Consider the following 22,280-nt stretch of genomic DNA (forward strand, 5'->3'; position numbering starts at 1 on the left):
TCACACGCACTTGCGTCATCTGACATTCGTCATTCATACCAACTTATTAGAAGCATTTCTCCTATGCGTTAAATTTAGTTTATATTTTCATTTACAGTGAAACCTCGGTGATACGATCACAGCTCATACGAATTTTGGGGTGATACGAATTTTTCGTTGGTCCCGGCCAAGGCTCATTGGCCTCAATGTAATGGAGTACGGTTGTTGCGAACCGATTTTCACACAGCGACGTTTGATACGAACGTTCGCTACCACCCAGGTTCCAAGAGGTGCTGCCCGCGCTGTCGCGGAAGACGCGACAAGTACGTGCGAGCACGGGAACGCAAGCGTGGGCATGCGCGTCACACCGCCAAATCGTCAGAATCACGGTGTAAGAAAAACACTTTTCTTACGGTCAGAATAAACCTTCAGAGATTCGTCACGGCCTCCGAGTGTCGCGGGTCACAACGCACCTGGTTCATTAAATAAATGCGCGCGTACGGGCCGTCTATTTACGAGTGCTGGTATGTCTGCCGACATCTAAAACCTTAACTGATAATCATTCAGGATGCTTCCTGACGTTGCCGCAGCCCTGACAAACAATAAATGAAAATGTACGCCACCTTTCTTTTGTCGCATGCTAATTTTCCATGCTATCTGGTGATACGAATTTCCGATGATACGAATATTTTTGGTGGTCCCGAGAGATTCGTATCACCGAGGTTTCACTGTATTTATATGTCACCTCATAATTCCAAAAACCTGCGTGTAGTTCTTTTGTAACAGCCCTTCCCCAAATAAATATCGTAAGGGGCTCAAACCTTTGTTTAACAAGGCCAAAGCAGGATGCATAATGACAGATGACATCATTGCTTTATGACAGTGGCGAAAAAAAAAAACGCCAGGCCTGCGCGGAAAGCGCAGCACAGTCACAGCGAAAGCTGGAAGAGCGGCTTTTCTAGAGCCCGTTATAAACTCTCCTGTGGCTACTAATACAGGTACATTAGCAACGTACCCACTACGCCACAAAGCGTAATTTTTTGGAAGTTGGGAAGCACCCAGCACGACATTATTCGTTGTTCTGCGGAGAAGCGAGGTACCATATGTAAGCGATTATGTGCAGTTTGTCGATGCGGCGGTTGATGACGATGAATAATTATGGTTGCGCCCTTTGTAATGGGTTGGAAGCGTTAAACGACCCACTAGTTACGTAATGCATATTGTGTGACGCCCGGTCGTTATTTAACTGTCCCACCACGCTTTATAGCACACTTTAACCGGAGAAACGTAGAGCGAGAGAGAGAGAGAATTGACTTTATTGAGACCCTGAGGAAATGGATCATGGGAGCCTTATGGGCTTCCTTGGCAACCAACAGAAGTGCACTTGCGAGGAACCCACTACGCTATAAATCATTGTAATTTTTGAGAAGTAGGGCAGTAGGCATTGTGCCATTTTTCGTCATTTTACAGACAGCCGTGGTACCTGCTAAACGCATGTAAGGCATTATGCGCACTTTGTTGATGATGTGCGTGATGACGATGAAGAATTATGGCAGAGCTCTTTGTAATGGGTTGGAAGCATTAAACAACCTACTCGTTGCGCAATTCGCATTGTGTGACGCCTGGTTACAGAATTCGCGTTGTGCGACGGTTGGTGCTTATTCTACTCTTTTACCACGCTATATTGCATATGCTAATGTGGTTCCTTCCCGACATGAAGCCTGTATAGGACCTTTTTGCAAAGCAGTTTCAAGCACCGGCATGGCTCAGAGGTTGAATACTGGGCTCCCACGCAGAGGGCCCAGGTTCGAACCTTGTTCCATCCTGGAATTTTTTTCTTATTTAGTTTTTTTTCTTATTTCGAGCGATACTGGTTACGGACACCGGCGGCGGCGGCGGCGGCGGACAACTACGGCACCAAAAACGGCCGGTGAAATGATCTCATAACAGCTTTCGCTGTAAAAAGTGCAGTGATCATAGGCAATTACTCCTCCAGGGAAAACGTTATGAATTCGCAAGGGAGGTAACTCTGAGTGCTCAAATATCACCTAAGCCAATCTAATGTCATTGGTGACTAACTAATCTTATCTAAACTAAACTGATATCTCTAAAGACTCGAGTCATCCCTTGAAAAATGCCAGATAAATTCGGGCCCCTCGCTCGAGGACTGGGTCTAACCAGCGGCTGACGACAAAGGGATGATTAGCTCACTACAGAGCTTTGCATGGAAAACTGTGAAACTTGGTGAATCACACACTATTTTATTTCCTTTTTTACCCATTCTTCTAAAGAGGCCCCCAACCATCGCTTCAGCGTAGTAATCTCTCTCTATCTCACGTGTACGCTTGCCACGGAAATGTTCCTCTGCGATAAAATGGAAGTTGTGAAACAAACAGCAGACACTCAAGCTTACCAGCTTCTGACTCCACCAGTACTTCCAAGTGAGAAGCGTTGAGGATATCGGTCATAACTTGAACAATGAAATCGGCCACATTGCCTGAGACTGTAACAGACAACAGTGTGACAATCTTCCTTTTTTGGAAAGAGCAACATTTTATCAATATAACGAATCGCTATGCTGAACCTACGATAATCTTCTTCATGTAGCTCCCGGCTGAAGACATTGACGCAGAGACGCAAAATGAGATACGTGCGGCAGCGCTACTATTATATACGAACCAAAATTTTCTTATCAAACCTTGTGACACCGCAGGTTTAGGCCGAGCCCGTTGCTTGCTCGACACTTGCTTTGTAAACAAAAAGCTGCATTATTTTGTGAAATAAATAGAAATTTAACGCGAAGACTTTTCTCGCATAAAAGTTTCTCAAACACCAACAATAACACAGTGAGGTCATTCGAGCAAAAATCTGGGCGTAATGTTGGAATCAAGAAATTTTGGCTTTAATAATTTCTTAAAATAAATATATTGCCACATAAAAATGATCGTCCACTCTTGGAAGGGTAATCTAGAAAAATATTCTTTAAAATCAAGTTTCAATTAACTTTTTTTTTACCAGATGTTTCTGTCAAGCGTCTAGTTCCTGCGGATAGCACATATCGCCAAATCACGCCATTTTTTTTTTGCGAACTCAATGCAATGTAAAAAAATCTTGCGCGTTCCGGTACATAAAATGCGGCATTTTATTGGGCTCAAATTAGCAGTCCACGGCAACAAAATCAACATAGTGAACCAAAACGTAGAGACAGTGTTAATATCCTATTACGCGTCGCGATGAGTTAAGTCGTTATCAGTCTACTCGCTTCCAGTGTCTAAGCAAGTCCCTCAACAATGGAGTATTGTCCGTAGATTAAGGTAGATTACGTGCGACTTATGAAGCACGCGCGGCGTCAATCGGGCAACGCGACTCGGTAAGCTAAACACGAACTACGCCAAAGCAATTGTTATTATAAGTGTCAGAAAATGCATGACAACCCCAGCAGTTCGAGGAGATAAAACTATCAGGCACAGTTTACATATATAACCAAGGTAAGAAAATCGTATAGAGAACGAAAGTATATATTGACGCATTGCCTACCTTCGAGGTCTTCTGGCGTTCCTGCGGCAGTAGAGGATGCTACAAACAGCAGCGGCAGCATTAAATGTCGTGCTGCACACAGGACCATTGCCTCTGGCTTCTGGAAACGCCGCCCTCTACGGATGAAGGTGTCTTGTCGCCCTTTATTAGAATGTGGTCCAATTAACCTCTTGCTATTGAGTACTATGCAAAAATTAACAAACAAGATCTCAGCAGACATAAGAATGTAATAAAACGTCCTTGCCATTCGATAGTTGCTGTCTTTTTTTTATTTCAGTTGCCATACTTCCGGGATGGTTTTTAGCATCACCGCTACTAATTGGAATATTTATTCAGTAAATATAGCAGAATGATATGTGATCAAACAGAGACAGCCATCTTAAGGCAGGCGGTTACTTCACAGCAGGTCTTCAGGTGAAGTGCACAACACAAGTGAAAAGAAAGTGCGTATATATGCGCGGGATGACAGCTAAATTTTCAGCGATGCTGTATACTTCTTTCGAGCAATTTCATGACCAATATTTTATGAAACTGCTCGAAACAGTTGCTGCAGGTAAGCAGAGAAAGGTAGACGCAGCTTAAGTCTTCCACGAGTGTAAACGTACTTAAAGCAGCCGACCACTTTAAAATAAGTCCTTGAAATGCTCGGCAGGTATGCTTTCGCCAGGCCTCGTTCTGGAACCGAGGCCACTCGCATTATTTTACAGAGGAAAGCATGTGCCGCGGTATAACCAAACACTAAATAGACTGTTATTCTTTTAAAAAAGAAACACTGAATAAGATTCAGGATATCACCATTTGCGTTGCTCTCTTCTTTGTCACCTAATCACTCACGTTACGCACTCCGAGGACAAGAACTAACCGCGTGCATATATAGTACTCACCAACGCTTGGCCACTTCTGGTAGACCTTGACAGCACGACAACGTGTGGTTGGGCTGTTTGCGCGTGACAAACCAAAATAGTCACGTGGCACCGCTGCCTTTCCGAGTGAAATATTGGATCTGCTGTAAAAAGGTGATCAATGCAGCTTGTGACCTCACGAAGGACGCGATTGCATCAGCTGTAGATAAGGAATCGATGCAACGTTAAGGCAGGAAACGTCAGCCTGAACATTTCTGCATCGGCGTGTTTTTGCTTTGATCGTGCGTGCGTGCGTGCACGCGCTCGTGTGTGTTTGTGTGTGTGTGCGTGTGTGTTGACGTTAACGTCGGGAGCGGTATGATTACTTTCGTGAGAGGAAGAGGATTCTTTTGTTGGAGTAGTTGCATGAGCGGAGTTGAACGGCCTCTCAATAATACATGGCGCTGCTCGCATTGTTAGGGGTCAATATTGCTTCTTTCAATTCCTAGCTGTATGCAAACATCGCAACCACAGCGTAGGCATTGAACATTTTGGCCATGGTTAACTTCAGCAGATTAAATATTTCCTTTTTTTTTCTTTTAACAGTGGAGCGCTTTAAGCTCCCCGTTGGTCCGTGCGGCGTTCGCAAAAACTCGGCCTGGCTTTGCATAAGCCTAGACAGTCTAAATCAAGAGTAGTTAAGCATGGCTAATTCTAGCCGAACACGAATGAGACTTAATTTAGAATGGTGATACTTTATTTTACGGAAACTCGATGTGAACATGGCAGGCTGTATCAGTCATATTAATAACACCGAGTGATTATGGCAATGTTCAGCATGGTCCACTCAAAAAGGCAACACACATCACATTTCTCGTCACTCTCAAACGAAAAGAAGGGCTAGGTATGATGCAGTGGTAAACATGCACTTGTCAAGCTTAGTCTAGCAATCATACCATGTAATAACCAATCGAGAGCCGATCAATAGTTTATCGATAATCCATCAATAACTAATAAGTTCTAGAAAATGCTTGATTTAGCTTAGCATAGCCCAAAATGCATGGATAATACCTTGTAATGGCTAATCAATAGCTAATCAATAATTGATCAATAACCAATAATTTGTACAAAATGCTTGGTTGAGCCTAGCCTAAAATGCATGGCCAATACCTTGTAATGGCCAATCGATAGTCAATCGATAATCAATCAATAATCGATCAACAGCCACCAAATTCTACAAATACTTGGTTGAGCTCACCCTAGCTCAAAATGCATAAGAAGCAAGGAAGGCCGCCCAGTCCCTGCTCTTACCTTCAGACTTGGCACCACTAGTACGAAGCTGCATTAACTCTTTTTTTTTTTTTTTCTTTATTTTTTGGTCATGTGTGCTTGCGTGTCGAAACTCTCTTGCAGGAATCAGAACGTTGAATTTCTACTGCAGTTGGAGATATTCAGGGCATTTTATACCTGGTTCACATACTCATGTAGGTTCCTGAGTATTGTGGGGAAATAACAAGCGACAACCAATCGGTAAAACAAACAGGACGTTTTGGCTCCGCTCCATATTCTGTGACTCCACGGCGGCCCTTCAATTCGTGCGAAGTCAACGACGCGGAAACTTCCATCCGTTGGTGTCTTATGTCAATGAAATATGTGATCGCGCCTCTAATCAAAGACACAACATGGTCTTACAATAGCTGTCCGGGTCACTGCGGGATCATTGGTAACCACCTTGCACGACGGCGCTGCCCGATGTGCCCACTACGGAGCGCACACACTGTTCGTATACCCTTGTCAGGAGTAGACGCTGCAAGTGAACTTCGTCAGCAATCGCGCATAATGTACACGATTACGCACTGGAATTCTCCGCTAAACTGTAATCGTCGTTCACAGAACCTTGAATCGTTACTCCAGTTAAATCTGCAATCCAAGATTTCTCGACAAGACGCTACAACGCTGCTGTCAGTTATGGGTCGGTGTAGCGTTTACCAACTCTTTCAGCTATCGCATTGCTACTGGCAGATTCATCTGTGTGCGATAACTGCAGCTGTGTAGAGACTATTCAACATCTCCTTGTGCCACTGTCCCCACTTTTAAAAAGATCGCCGCACTCTCAATTGTGCCTTGAGGAGACTCGATGATCGGCCCTTTAATGAAGCAAAGATCTTGGGAGCCTGGTCTCACAGCACACCAGCCCAGAAAGCCACGCGAGCCCTCCTGCAGTTCTTGAAGGCAACAGCATTGAGCGACCGCCTCTGAAACCCTGTACTGTGCATGCGTTGTGAAATGTGTCTCTCCTTCTCTCTCTCTTTCTCTCTCTTTCTCTCTCTTTTTTACTCCCTCATTCCCCTGCCCATGTGTAGGGTAGCAAACTGGACGTAGTCTAGTTAACCTCCCTATATTCCTATATTTCTATGTACAAAACACTGCAGTAAGGGAAAGATGGAAGCTTGCGATGAAAAAAAAAATTCTGAAAAAGGGCTGGGTGCGCGAACGTTTTTTTTTTTTTTTTTTTGATAAACAGGGGGTGGGTGCTCGAGACCCCACACGCTGTTTGCGGTTTTTTTTTTTCATATTTCTATGTGCCTTTCTTATACTCTATTTCTCTCTCCCTCTTTGTGAAGCTCGTGTTCTTTGTGAAGAAAGCCCCCGTAGCGGGACCGAAGCGTCTTTTTTGTTTTAACGATTTTTCGGCGCTTCTTATTTCCCGCCATGAATTTTTCTGACCAGACGGGTTTCCGTCGAACCCTGGATTTTATTCCTGATTATAGTCGACACTGTCAGAACTCTGGAGAGAATACTTCAAATACTCCTATCCAATATCACCAATATAGTTTATTTCGAAAGGGCGTACTTACCGCATCAATGCGAAAAAACATACAGGGTAACGGCTTGGTTTTTAATGACAATATATATGGTCGGTCGGTCGGTCGGTCGGTCGGTCGGTCGGTCGGTCGGTCGGTCGGTCGGTCGGTCGGTCGGTCGATTTCGGTGTCTTGTACAGGCAGAACTGGCCTGGTATTCTGCGCCAGCCATTGTTCTGGCGGTTTTTTTCTTTCGCTGTTGATGAGACTTATACCAAATGTCCAAGTTTAGTGTAGTGCATGTACTACTGGTGTAGAATGCTTGAAACCTCCTTTGTCTTTCGGGGGACCGTCATCTATTGCACGGAAGCGTTATGAAATGGCGTAGAATATACGTTGCGGAAAGTAAAAACTTCAAACACAGTTGGCCTTGCCCCAACACGAGGCTGCGCTCAGAATTCGCATTTGTGTGTGTGTATGTGTATATTGATTTTCTTTGGGCTTCAAGGCATTGTTTCCTTTGTATCGCTCTGTATTCTTATATATTTTGTTGTATTTTTGTTTCACTTTTTCTTCCTGCATCATCTATTGCGTATTCTTGTAAATTTTGATTATTCCTTAGATTTTTTTTATGTTTCCATAATTTTTTATTGTTCTGTTCCCCACATGGCTGGTCTTGAGTGACCGCAGTATGTTCGAAATAAATAAAATAAATAAATAAATTAGGCAGTATCGTAATCGTTGGTGCTTTTTTTTTTTGCACACTGCTTCTAGCAGATTCTTCCTTTCTGCGTCGAAGTGCCAGCGGGATCAAATGAAGTTTTACTCGTTGCCGATTTGTATAGTGGAGAGTTGCCTCGACAATTTTGGATGCCTATGCTGGGGTGTGTACAGATGCTGTTCTCGTTATATAAATTAGAGTGCCTTCCAATTGATTGAATGCCTTCAATACGCATGGCTCGTGTTGCGGTGTCCAAAGCGACTTTTGGAAATTTTGTATCTCCACCAGCTTTTCGCCGACGTAACTCAAGCGGCATGAAGCACTCGCAACGGCAATCTACAGCCCTTGCCCACTGACCTGGGATGCAGACGTCAAACATGGGGCTGTCTATAAAGCAATGGAAAAGGAAATAGGGTTGCTTTATAGACAGTACCATATTTGACGTATGTATCCCAGGTCAGTGGGCATGGACTGAAGATTGCCGTTGCGAGTGCTTCATGCCGCTTGAGTTACGTCGGCGAAAAGCTGGTGGAGATACAAAATTTCCAAAAAATATTTCTCAAGTTCAAAAAAATAATACCCTTTTGTAACTTTGCCTATGTTCAGCTAATACATAGAGCTTTCAAATGAAGTATCGTGCATATTTTTAGTCCGACCACCAAGGCAAGTTTTTTGATTCTGAATACAGAGCTTTTCTCAAAAAAAGTGAAATTCGCAATATTTTTTTCAGACGATCTGCTAAACCTTCACCGACTAAATTATTTTTCTTTTGTAGTATGTCGAACAGGCTACCAGTATATAATTCATTTCTGCCCTTTGAGTTTGCCTTGTTCCTGTAAAAAATACCAAACTTTGCAACTTTATTCAATGTTGCTCGTGCGGAAAGCCCTTGAAGAATCGATATACATAAATAAGTCATTATTTTTACAGTTACATCACTTCATTAGCTTGCCGGAAATACCATTTTATCGAGTGCATCCCATAAACGTCCTTTGAAAAAAAAGTGTTGTTTCATGCCCTTTAGCTCAGTCGGCGCAAAAGTACACTCTCTAACAAACAGGCGGGAAAATTTATGGCAACAGTAAGAAACGAGCAGAACGAGTTTCGAACTTCAAGAACAACGTGGAAATTTTTTCAGCCATATTTGTGATGGTCGGAAAAACGCTGGGTGATTTGGCATGGAATGACCCATATATATTCAGCGACGTCGTTTATGAAGAAAGATCGTCGACGAAGTAGTGTTCTTATATAGATAACTTCGCGTTTCGTGACCTGTTAAATAACCAGACTTATGGCTCTGCGTGAGCTTCTTGCTCATCAGCGATGCACGCGGCAGAAATATGGCGCCCCCCACAAATCTAAACCACCCAGAGGTCGAAATTTAGTTGTGGTGGGTCAGTTGTGCACGAGTCTACAACGAACACGTAGCCGTGAGAAGTTTTCTAAACGGTGCGGTTATAGCGGAGTTACACGCGTTTGATGATCGAAACGCCGCCATCGCTCGTTTCACTCTTTCCTTCGCTACCCTCCACTCGTCTGCTGGTCTCCTCTCTCAAAGCCGCTTTGCCCTCCTCGCCGAGTGCCCCTCCCAATCTCACGTGACATACCGTCATCGATGACGCGCTCTTGGAAACAGCAGGCACTTCCGGTTGCCGCGACTCCATCAACTGCGCGCTTCTCGGCTAACCGCTGCTGTTGCCGTGCCGGCCCGTGCTCGTACGAATTGTGCCGGTATGGACCCTGTGTTGCGCGCACGCCTTCAAAGGATCGTCAACATGATGGACCCGTACGGTGACACGTGTCGCGTCTTTTTGTTTTTCCTGTCGGCGCTTTTGCGGCCAAGCACTGATGCGTGAAAGCCATCGCAAAACACTGTCAATTTCAGTCCGTACAGTTTATCAGACCGCGAGGTGGGACAGTGCTGGTACGCTAGCGATTTGGCAGTGGCGTTACGGGCCGCAGTTGCCGATTCGCAAGCTCCTACACGCGGGCAACACGACGAAGGAGCGCGGGCAGCTGCTTGCAGACTAACCGGAAGTCGTAGCTTCTTGTTTGACCAATCGCAGCATCGCCGGCATGCCGCATCACAGATTGAACACGCTGACGTCACACACGTCACTAGGCAGACCGGAAGGGCCCGGAGAGGAGAACAAATTGTTTCTCGGGATTTCTGGCGCGTCCGCGGCTTGTAGCGCTGCCACGTGTGGCATCGTTGATCGTGACGGCATTCTGCGCACGATGTGCGTGTTTACTTGAAATGTTTGAAAAAATATCGGAGGTGGTTTAGGGGCTTTTTAAAGGGGAATACGCCATGGACCCCCGTAGAATTCAAACGGGGCTCTATCCAAATTTATACGATTACACAAAATAACCCCAACTTTGTATGGGCGCGGTGGGGTCGCGACTCGCCACCGACCCTCTACCGCATCTCATGGGGATCCAGTAAAAGGACAAATAACCTGAATTGCTTACAGCAATGGGATGAAAAAATCCGTAAAACAGGGGGTGGATGCTCGAGCCAACGTTTCGACAAGTGGACTTGTCTTCTTCAAGGCTGGAACTGATTTCAGTTCCAGCCTTGAAATCAGTTCCAGCCTTGAAGAAGACAAGTCCACTTGTCGAAACGTTGGCTCGAGCATCCACCCCCTGTTTTACGGATTTTTTCATCACAGCAATGGGAGGCACTCCTCGCTAGCTCGCACCCGGAGACGCAACTAGAGCTTCTGGACCACGTCCGGCTGGCGGCCAGTGGAGCCTTGGACATGGGGCCCCACACATTTAGCTCCTAAAACCTTCCCCTTCCCTGAATAAAAGTTCTTCTTCTTTATTGTTGCCTTGTGCAGAAACATGCGGTAACACGGCGGCGCGCTTAAGCTCGCGACAAGCGCGCCGCCGCGTCAGAAGAAGATTTCCAAGCTCAGCACGAGCGGTGCTTCGATTTCGAGCTCGAGAGAGACAGGGGCCCCGATTTTATCCGTCACTCCAAGCCGCCGCAGAGCAGCCTTGTGGTTTCAAAGTGAGTCAGCATTCCCGGTGCTTACATCAGCATGCCTCCCGCAAAAAAGAAGAAATCGAATCGCCCCTCCAAGAGGGACGTCGCGCCCATGTCTCAGTCAACGACGATGGCTGCGTCGGGAACTGTGGCCGTGTCGGGGACTACCGTTGTGTCGGGAACGACGGCTGCATCGGCAGACGGGGAAGCCGAGAACGAGCAAATGAGGCAAGGTGCAAGCGCTTATGGCCACGGAGCCTTTCAGAATCGTATATTCTACTACGGCATCGTGGCTCTTGTAGTACTGTTGTGTCACAACCGCGTCTTCGCATTCATCTCGCCACCCGTTGATCACTGGTGCAGTCCGACCAAGCAGTTCGCCAACATGTCCGTGCCTGTATGGAAGAACATCGCGATTCCCGTCGACGAAGCCGACCACTACAGCACGTGCCTTGTCTACGCGAACCCCGGTCACGTCAACGACACCACGGTGTATCCCTGTGCTTCTTGGGATTACGATACCAGCTCCAAACTGCAGTCCCTGCGCAGTTTCTGGAACCTCGTATGCAGCAGGACCTGGCTGGTGACTCTGGCAGAAGCAGTGTACATGAGTGGAGCGCTGTTCATGATGCCTGTTACGGGCTACGCCGCAGACACGATGGGTCGCCAGCCGGTGATCATCGGAGCCGTGCTGGGACTCGTCTTGAGCTCTGCTGCAAGCTGCTCGGCGTATTCGTTCGTGATCTACCTTGTCGCCAGGTTCGTCAGCGCGGCGTGTTCCAGCACGGTTCATGTGCTGATCGTCATCCTTCTGTTCGAAACCATACCGCTCGAGTTTCGGACGTTCTACATCGGCTTCGTCTGTTCCGTGGGCGTCGTCGTGGCCGATGCATTCTTCCTGCTGCTGACGCCGCTGCAAAAACACGTCAGTTGGCGCTTTATGCAGGTGATCATTGTGGCACCCACTATTCTTCTGCTGACGGCTCGCTCGGTTGTCTACGAGTCACCGATATGGCTCATTTCAACGTACCGCATGAGGGATGCCGAAGCTGTCATGCTCAGAGCAGCACGGTTAAACGGCGTGCGGCGCAACGAAGCGGAAAGGTCTGTGGACGCCATAATGGCCGACTTGAGCAGGGCCGGCGTGAACCTGTCCATGTCAGTCTGGGAAACCTTCAGGTCGGGATCGATCCGCGTGAGAGCGATCAGCGTATTCTTCTCGAACTTTACGGTCATGTTCGCTTATTTTGTCGTCGTGGGAAGCAGCCACCTCCAGGGACAGGGTGTTCTCAAGATAGCCTCCGTCGCCGTCCTTGTTCCGAGCTATCTGGCCATGTACCTCGCCCTGAACTTCTGTGGGAGGCAGAAGCTACTGATGATCCTGCTGGCTCTCCTGGCCGGAGTGACCGCGCTTTGTGGCGTTAGCATCTATGCGCATCCGGTCGAGGTGTCCTATGTCCTTGTGGTCGCCGCCAAGGCTACCGCAAGCGTCCTGATTCCGACCAACTACCTTTACATCGTAGAGCTCTTTCCCACCACCGTTCGCAGCGCCGTCCTGTGCGGCGCTTATACCTGCGGCCGCGTGGGAGCTGTGCTTGCCGCATTTGTGGTGCAGCTCAAGTCCGTCGGCCGAGAGGACTTGGGCTTCGCGATAGCAGCCTTCGGAGCCCTCACCAACATAGTGGTCGTGATGCAACTGCCCGAAACCAGTGTCGGCACCGAGGCCACCGGAGAACTGAAGAAGCGCAAGGACCTCCTCAACCTGATGCAGCGAAGCCTGGCGCCGTTGCCGAGTAAAGATCAACGAACTCGCAGCAAGAAAGCTTTAAGTGGCACGACTAATTAGCCGGTACGACGCATAGTTTCACTTTCGATTGCCTGTTACATCGCACTTAAGGGCGTGAACGAGACTTGTTCGGCGCACAATACCCTGATTACTACTCGCAACGTGCTGCTTTTTTGTTAAATATATTTGTGTACGCTATTCAATGCTTTTTCACGTCTGTACACCTGTTCAAACGTCACTGCTGAAGTCACAGCACTGCAGCAAACTTCCAATCACAAGCTCTGCTTCACATGCCGCGCCGGTTGTCTTCATATTGAAATGAAGTGCTACTGTCGCTCGCATGCCAGAGCATGCGTGTTTTGTTTTGTTTGGTTTTGACTTCAATGTAAATGATACTGCAACTGACAATTTTATTCGACTTCTGGGTCACGCCTAGGATTTTGGAATAATTCGTGTTGCAATAAATGACCGTGTAGGTACGGAATGTCGTAAACCGAAATACTTTATGCAATGCCCATTACTAACGTTTCGACTCTGGGAGTTAAGGGAAGTAAAGATTGCGAACGTGCGGAGCCCTTAGCAGCGAAAAGCATCAGGAAAACAAGTACCCAGTTTAAGGACTTCAACATTGTAAATATTTATCTTTGGGCTAAATCTTCTGGGCTTCCACTCAGGGGAACGCATGCCACGACACAATCTACAGAACTGCACGGCAGTCACGTCTGCGTTTATACCGCAATGCATTGAGAGCTCGCTAGGCCTACCGGGGATATACTCGTACTTGATAATATCTGGGGTTTAACGTCCCAAAACCACAATGTGATTATGAGAGACGCCGTAGTGGAGGGCTCTGTAAATTTCGACCACCTGGGGTTCTTTAACGTGCACCTATATCTAAGTACACGCGCCTCGAACATTTTCGCCTCCATCGAAAATGCAGCCGCCGCGGCCGGGATTCGATCCCGCAACCTTCGGGTCAGCAGCAGAGTGCCATAACCGCTAGACGACCGTGGCGGGGCTATACTCGTACTTGGGACACAGCCAAGTTGAGCAGTCACGGTACACCATTTGCTACATGTCCCGGCCTATCCACTTGGTGGCCCACGTAGATTCATCGTTAGGCTTGACTACTGTATCCTTCCATGAGGGTCCTTTATTCACCGGAAAGTCCTCCCAGCAGGCTGCTGCAGTTCCGTTTCACGAGCTAGGAAGTTCACCACAATACTAGGCACCTCGCAGAAAAAAAAAGTTATTTATTTATTTATTTATTTATTTATTTATTTATTTATTTATTTATTTATTTATTTATTGTACCCTCACGACCACTGTATATACATGGGGGAGGTAATTAAAAAAAAGGAAAGCAATAATGTGTACATCTATGACAGGTTCGCATTTTAGGCATGTGTGGCAAAAAGAAAAGATGTAGAATACAATGATAAATAATTAAAGGTTGCAGGGTGTTTTTAGGTCTGTAAGTATAACTCCTTCGTATGCAATGTTTACTAAATCTGCGCAGAATTGTGAGTAAATAGCGACTGTTATTGCCCAGTCGGGAAATCTGTCGCAGTACTCTAAAGTGTGCGGAATAAATTACAGCTAACAGGCTCTTCTCGACTTTATGTGGATTGTCGCTACGGCGTTACATGTACGAATGAATAGAAAATTACACTATGTACAGCTGAGTGATCGCCGATTTTCTGGGAAAAAGATATCAAAAGCGTGAAGCGTTAACCATTAAAAAGAATGAAGTAAGCGTGAAAACAGTAGTTATAGTTGTAAAGCGTTTACATTTCGCTAACGCACGGCGCATGCCAGCAGTTATTTCGAATAACTTGAAGTTCACAAGAAGTTCACTCCGGTTGAAATACCAGAAAGCCGGGGCATAGTTTGGTTTCCTCTGGATTAATGTTTTTATCTAGTATATATATATTGCATAGAAATATATACATTTCATAGAAATATACACGTTTATACGTGTCCGTCTGTTACGTGAAATAGTTGGTATAAACAAGCCAGAACAAACGTGATCTTTAATCGAAATAGTGACGAATGGGCTTTTGAAGAGCTGACTAGGCATTACCACTGTGTTTCGTGAATCCAGTTACTCCAGTTACATTTTTGTAGTACACGGGAATAAATTGGATAATAATTTCTGGCGTTAATCAAGGCTAACGTTAATCCAAAAATTCCTTTGGCTTTATTTTTCTTTCCATTTATCTGTTGACTTTCATTTTGACTGCGGTTTCTTTCCAAACGCATGAACTCGATCACCTCTTGGTAACGTTGAAATAGGTGCCAAAAAGCACACGCCAACGGAAGCTCAGAAGCGTTTGTTTATTTTATTAGAGGCCGTGTTATTATACAAAGCGACGACAACGTGTCATTTAACATCAAAGATAACCTTACGGTAATTTGAGAAAAATATGTCGACCTCAGTCAGAGCAACTCGGCACAGACCGAGTGGATTACTTGAGGGTGTGACCTATTGGTGTTAACTTGTATTTGAAGCAGAACGAAACGCTGCTCTTGCAAAAATAATTCATTTGATTGATTGATTTATTTATTGATTGATTGATTGATTGATTGATTGATTGATTGATTGATTGATTGATTGATTGATTGATTGATTGATTGATTGATTGATTGATTGATTGATTGATTGATTGATATTACCATGCAGCCAATTAGATATCAGAGACGTCGTGCTATAGGTCAACCAAATGCGCATATGAGGGCCCATCCATCTTGCTCTCCGACTGATGGGGCCTTCGTGGGTGGCACGTCGCAACTGCAGAAGAAGCTCAGTAACCGGTTTCATACATGTAGTCGGTGTAGTGATTATCTGTCACCGGGTATTGGTGTTTGTCCATGGGTTAATGGGTAGAACATCGGGGTGGCACGCTAGGGCTGCACCGTTGACAACCAGCCGTTATACAATTATTCAAGAGTTATACCATACCGCTTACAAAGCAGCACACCAAAGTTCAATTAGTTGCTAAAAAATGCTTATCACATCAAAGTGGGTCAGGTATTGACACGTGTCGCCGGCCGCACGAAGCATGTAAATAAATGGCGCAATGCGAAGCTGAAATCGACACTATGTCTCCATTTTGGTCGTCTTTATTGAAATGGCTAAGCAAACGTACACTACACTCTAAATATTTTCACGCGTAGCAAGCGTGAGTAGGGGGCGTGTTTTTGCACGCTTGTTCTATGCGTGGTGTGCTTTCACGCTGAGAAACTCACGCTTCCTAAGCATGACTTGCCGGATGCATAACGCTTGCGGAGCGTGAGTGGGGGCGATTTTTTGTACGCTTGTTCTACGCGTGGTGCGCTTTCACGCTAAGCGCACCACGCTTGCCAACCGTGACTGGCAACCTTTTTAACGCTTAGAGAAGGTGTAAGAGAGGAGTTTTACTTACTTAATGCGGCGTTCTCCCGCTCCTTGAAATGCCTTTCTGACCGTCAGAAATCATCTAAAAAGAAAGCTGAAAGAAGATAATGTGGTTGTGCTGTATGGGCTTGGCGGCTTCTTGGAGAGTATACATACTGATGCCTGGCATTAATTAGCGCATTACAAAAAATTAATTTTCCCTTTTCATCTTGCACATGTGCAAACTATAGAAAGCGACACTGCGAGACGGTAAAATGAGCTTTCTGGTTGAAACATAAATATGGATTTCGGTTTATAGTACAGGGAGTAGGCTAGAAATTAGACACAAGCTTTCATTAATTCACTGGCTACTCTTTCCATGTTGTACCCAACGGCACATATATACGCACAGCTCAGCATAGGCAGTGCGGTCTGTATTTACGGTGCAGCTAGCAAGCTCGTGTTACGCAGAACCAATGGAATGTTCACATGCGCAATATGAAAATTGAAACTTGATTTTTGTAATTAGCTATTTAATGCCGGGCAACGAGCACATATACCCGCCAAACAGCCGCCAAGCATCAACAAATATATACAGCACAACAAATATTATCTTATCTCAGATTTATTCCTAAACACTTTCCAACAGTCAGAAACAGTAGAATCCCGCATCAAGTAAGTAAAAATCCTCTCTTACACCTTAACTAAGCATTAGGAAGGCCTCCCGTCACGGATCGACATCGCGATTGCGGCGTTAGATCTTCGTTATACACCGTTCAAGATTGAGTAGTGTTAGCAGAATGAAGGCGTTCTGGATTGTCTCAAACTTCGCTAGTCACAAACCCCAACGCCTTGGAAGGCAGTGCAAGGCAAACTTTCATAAAGCATCTTCCACTGGTGCATCTGGCGAATCCTACCATTAAGCCTCTGATGTGCGTGCATTCTTTCGAGGCGATTACTTATGTATACGGTAATCCGGAAATTTGAGTGAGGAATTTTGCGCGGGGTGCTCTGACACTTTACATTTGGAATCAAAGATAATGGGTTAAGTAGAACGAAATATTTACAAGAATTAAAATTTGAGTAAAACTTTTATTGACCATAACTTACAAAAACGTTTCTTTTTATGGAAGAGCAATCCAAGAAAAAAACACACAGGAACTGTAAAATAGGCGCTAGATGAATTTTTAATGTCTCTTTAAGCAGCACATAAACTTTGATGTGTACTTAACTCAAACGAAGTGTAGTTTCGTGAACAAATACCGTAGCCTTTTCTGCGCCCATGGAATTTCGTCGATGCCGGCACGTTTAACGGCTGCTTGAACGAAGCCAAGCAACTGGCCAAAAGCAGCCGGATACGCAAGGTCCTTGTCGTAGTACACACACAAACAAAGCACCAGTGCTTTTTCTAGCGACGTGTTCGGCTGTAGCTTCCGGGTTTCGCTGGGCTCTTTGCCGCATACAAGCTCCTTCACGTCGCCCCACACAATGCACGGGCCAATAGTGTCTGCGGTTGAAACCTGTCAAAGATAAAAAGGAGAAATTAAATTGGTACCTGATGGAATGAACCGTTGTCCAAGTTAAATTGGTACAGAACTACAAATGCATGAAAATGATTTTGTCGACAAAGCTGACATTGCGGCTGCGGCGTTAAATGTTCTGATACACTGCTGAAAACTGAGTAGTGTTAGTAGAATGATGACGTTATGGATTGCTTCTGAAACTTTGGCTCTTAAAAAACCATTTTACTCACCTCTGAAATTAGGGCCATTTTGCGAGCCTTGGCCTCAGGTACGCATCCACCACTGTGTACGATCGGTCCGCTAAGGATGACACTGTCGCCACTGCAGGCAGAATTTTGCTGAGGCTTTTGACATTCTCCTCGATAGTGCTTAAAAATATCAGTTCACTTTCAAAGGCAAGCTGAAAGAGAAAACGTGGAGTTAAACTTCATGAACACAGAATACAGCGCACAATCAGCAAAACTTCGCGGCTCTTTGTTGATTTAATTATAGCGGCATTGGGGGTCAGCAAGAACAGTACAAAGGAATTTTGAAGTCGTAAGGTCAAGTATAGTGCGTACACCGGCAATCTGTTTGAGCACAGATGAAAAAAAAGTGAGTGCTCCAGATTACACTGGGCGCTAATAAAATCTTTTCAAATATGGCAATCTGAAGAAATAAAGAGGGACATAAGAAAGTACAGAACTGTCTTACCAGTTCTTCGTTTAGGAGATAAGCCGGTAACACCGCCACTGGTGACGTGCTCCTCATGATAAAGGATGCTTTTAAAAGTGTCTTCACGCGGGGTGCATCTATTCCGCTTTCAGAATGTCCTTCTTCATCTATTGTCTGCACAGATAAACAAATATAAATTTCACAGCGATAAATATAATTGCAGAAGTGAGACGAGTGCCTCTTTCTGAACCCCATACACTCCAACAGATCTTGCGAGTTTCTCAATCAAAAGTTGTTCCCTTGACAAACGAACTGCGTTGGCAGAACCGTTAGTCCTTCTCGTGACTAAATGCAGAGAGGTTAATCGTATGTTTGACATCCCATATGACGCCACTGCAAGCCCCAAAGAAGGAACATTGTGGTGCAACCGTTCATCCATAGAGAGAAACAGCTGCAGAAAAAAGAAAGATTTGTGCCCGCGGTGGGACTCGAACCGCTGTCTTGACGGTTGGCAGCCGGGTAAGCTAAGCACTCTTCCGCAGTTATAGTGTTCGTGGAAGTATAACGACTTTTACGCGCACCGCACGACTCGCCCCTCATAGGTTTCGAAAGGTGTCATTTATGTTCAGCTGACCATCACTCCGAAGCAACAAAGCATTTCTCAAAGCAGTAATCTTGGCCTCCGTACTTAGCGATAGTGCTCTTGGACATGAACAACGTATCTTGATAAACTGAACAGCAGAGCTGCTTATGCTCGGCAAACCCCGGCGGAGTGTTCGTGATAGCTACCATCCCCATACGACGCGCACTCGCTTCATCCTCTCCTTCTCTCCCCGAACACGTGCGCTCGGCGCGCGCTCTCCGGCTGCATCGATGTGTCCGGCGTGGGATGCAATAACTCGGTTGGGTGAGAGAACGAGTACAGAGAATGAGAGAGTGCAAAAGCGGAAAGAGATGGAATGAAACAGAACGAGTGACATATAGAATGAAAAGGCACAAAGAGAAAAAAAAGATAGAAAGGCAGATAAAGAAATATGGAGAGAAAGGTAGAAAAGAACAGACACAAAAAGGAAATAGAAAAAAAAACGGAGCTTGACAGACTGAGAGAAAGAGAGAAAAACGAAGAGAAACAATAACAGAGAGAGAGAGAATTAAATTGAACGAAAGGGGAATCGAGAAATAGACAGCAGGAGAAAAAGAGACAGCGGATAAAGATAGAAAGAGCGAGAAAGAGAGAGAACTCCAAAGCCTGCCCCAAAAGCTTTGCGTCAAACAAACATGACGGCACTCACTTCGAAGCGACGGCTCTCGGCCAAGACCACAGTGACCTAGAATAGGGGGAGTGCCCAAATCACCGCAGACCCTATTCGAAAACTATAACTCCTGCTTGACCCAAAGCCAGCCTACGCAAGAGGCCTTTGGGCCCCAAACGTTTGGGGCCCCTATTCGAAAACTCCCTATTAATTGCACACAAGTGCGACTTCAACCAGTAGCCTGAAATTCCTGAAGGTGACGCAGTCTCTATCTTACTATATATAAAAGGCTAGGTTGCGGCATAAATAGTTCGCTTGTAACCAGAGCGGTCTCTTGGCAAGAGCGGCTTCAAGTAATGCTTATGGACTCATGCGTTGCGCACTCACATAAAAAAGGCGAACTTCAGCCTTGATGTGCAGCAAAAACACACAATTTTATTGTGGCCTTAACGTGCTTGTTTTGTAGGATATGGCACAATTTTAACGCTTCGTAATGTACGCATCGACTACATGAACTTACGGCATACAATATATTTTTAGTCATTTTCAGGCGCTCCGCGGAGGACGGAGGAAGCAGGCGCTGTTTATCATGCTGTTTATTCACCGCGCGAGGCGCCAGGTGGCCCTTTACCGGCGTTCCGCCTCCTCGACCGAAAATGGCCACCGCCGCGAACCGCGACGCGGCCACGAAATTTGGCGCCGACAAGCCAAACCTAACGAGCGGCGAAGCAGAAACGGCTCACAGCCACGGCACCGAGAGCAACACTCTTTCCTTCTTTTTTGTCATCCTTCCCGGTTGATCGCACGACCCGAGCGAAACAGAAACTCTCGGACTGAAAAGCGACATCACTTTCTTTACTACAAATACTTTCATGAGCAATTACTAAAGGTAACCACGTCACGTCGCTACGAATCCGGCATCTAAAGTTAATGTTGGCTCTGATGTAAGTGTTCGAGCCAAAATTACGCCACTATGACACGAAATGGAGATGTTGAAAATGAAAGTACGTGAATTACATAGCCCTAAATTTTCGCGTTTCAGTCCGTCAGTGCTGTACACAGAGAACTTGGCTTGATTACTATACTGTCAAGTTCAGAGGTCAATAGCAAGAAACGTCACTGTTGGGAAAATAGTTGTAAAATATATAATGAGCAAACACATTTCGAAATATTTGCTTACCCAGGTATTCCAAGCGGCCGTGAGTGGCAGGCGAGTGCCCGCAGTATGCACACCATCCTGCCGGAATAGCAGAGTTCGCAGTGAGTGGCGCCGTGTCGCGCGAGAACTCCGGGCAGTCGCATTCGGTGTTCTTGCATCTACCGCGCGGCACACCACGCAGGTCAATCGATGTCAAGTTATTCATGACTTCACCACTTTTGAACACCACAAAGCGAACCCTCCGCACAGTACACGTTCGAAGGGCAGGCAGAGACGATGCACAAAGTGCTTGCTAAGTCAATGACTCCAACGACTCTAACCCCGTTTTCCCGCCAAAAGTATATAACGAAGCAAGCGCCACCGTTCAAGTCCTTCGCGTGAAAAACAAACATAAATGAAAGGAGGCGCAAAGCGCAGCAGCAAATCAGAGGCGAGTAACGGCGACGTCGCATGCACGGCTGTCTTGGCGATTGTATCAGGATATATATACGCGTGATGGGGAGAAGCGCGATCGGCGTCGCAAACTTTTCCTCAGCGTGAGTTTTCCGGTTCTCACGCGTAGAATCCCGCATCACGCGTAAAATACAGCGAATGTGCGTTTCCTCGACCGGTGTCACGCTTGGGTGGAGGAAAAACAACGCGTATTTTGAGTCACGTGGTACACAAAACGAATTTTAGGAGGCCGAGGGGCGCGTTTCACGCTTACTACGCGTGAAAATATTTAGAGTGTACAGCACCGTAGGGATGAGAAGATGTCCACTAACACGTACAAAGTCGTATTGGTCTTTGTACGAGGATGCTGTAAAGGATGGCTTGTGCCATTGTTAACTCGAGAGCATTAAAGAACTCGTGTCGCAGAAATTCTGGTGTAGGTGTCGGTGTCCTTGTCCGTGAGCTAAAAATCGACAAATATGCAAATGATAAAAATATTCGGTTCAAGTAGGAATCGAACCCCTTCCTTCTGCGTTTCAGTTAGGTGTTTTACCGCAGAGCCACGCCAGTACTTGAACCTGCCTTGAAAAAAATAAATAAAAGACCATGTTGTGCGAAGGGTCCCGTTAACACATGTAGTATTGCGGGCAGATTGGTAGTATTGCACCAGGCGTCACATGGTATTTGAATTACGCCACAAGTGGGTGGTTTTAAGGTCCCCACATTACAAAGCGCTGAGGCATAATTCGTGATCAGCAGAAAACACATCGACTAAGTGTGCTGCTGCGCGTATTGCCCAAGAAGGATTTAACCTTGGTATTGCCTTATGGACGCGTAGTTGGTGCTTGTATGATTCGCAATATGATGACTTATGGCGTGGTGGGCACTTCGCTACTGCACATGCAGTAGGCACGCATTTTAGGAGAGTTTCAAAAGGCCAATGTTACGCGCACAGGCGTTCTTTTCCACGCGATACAGTTGAGGTATCCACTGTGAAGCGAATCCTGGCAAGCGAACGAGGATACGATGCGAACTGGGTCCTGTCATGCTATCGCGTTCTATACTCTTGAAGGCGAAGCTCAAGCGTCCTCATATTTTGTTTTCTCTTGCGAATGTGGAAGACTGCTTCGCAAACTAGCACTAGTGAGCTTGCTCCAAAGCCCGCGGACAAGATTATAAACGGTAGCTTGAAGTCTTCCATCCTTAGAACTCGCCGAGAGTC

At 45.9% G+C, this 22,280-nt stretch overlaps 2 protein-coding genes and 1 long non-coding RNA gene across 4 annotated transcripts in view; 2 read left to right on the forward strand and 1 right to left on the reverse strand.

The window, feature by feature from the left end:
- The window catches only part of LOC119387276 (uncharacterized), a 425,881-nt gene that overhangs the window by 338,963 nt on the left and 64,638 nt on the right, over positions 1-22,280 (forward strand). The gene's annotated exons all lie outside the window — the stretch shown is intronic.
- LOC119385898 (solute carrier family 22 member 6) lies at positions 10,988-12,721 on the forward strand. Its single transcript, XM_037653266.1, has one exon. It carries the CDS (start codon positions 10,988-10,990, stop codon positions 12,719-12,721), a length of 1,734 nt encoding a protein of 577 aa, XP_037509194.1.
- Positions 17,207-20,778, reverse strand: LOC125757661 (uncharacterized). Its single transcript, XR_007415407.1, has 4 exons — positions 20,648-20,778; positions 18,254-18,388; positions 17,791-17,960; positions 17,207-17,557 (listed from the first exon to the last, which is right to left on the reverse strand). It is a non-coding gene; the product is annotated as an uncharacterized LOC125757661 (long non-coding RNA).

Source organism: Rhipicephalus sanguineus, chromosome 3 (genome assembly GCF_013339695.2).
Source record: "Rhipicephalus sanguineus isolate Rsan-2018 chromosome 3, BIME_Rsan_1.4, whole genome shotgun sequence".
NCBI classification, from domain to species: Eukaryota; Metazoa; Arthropoda; class Arachnida; order Ixodida; family Ixodidae; genus Rhipicephalus; species Rhipicephalus sanguineus.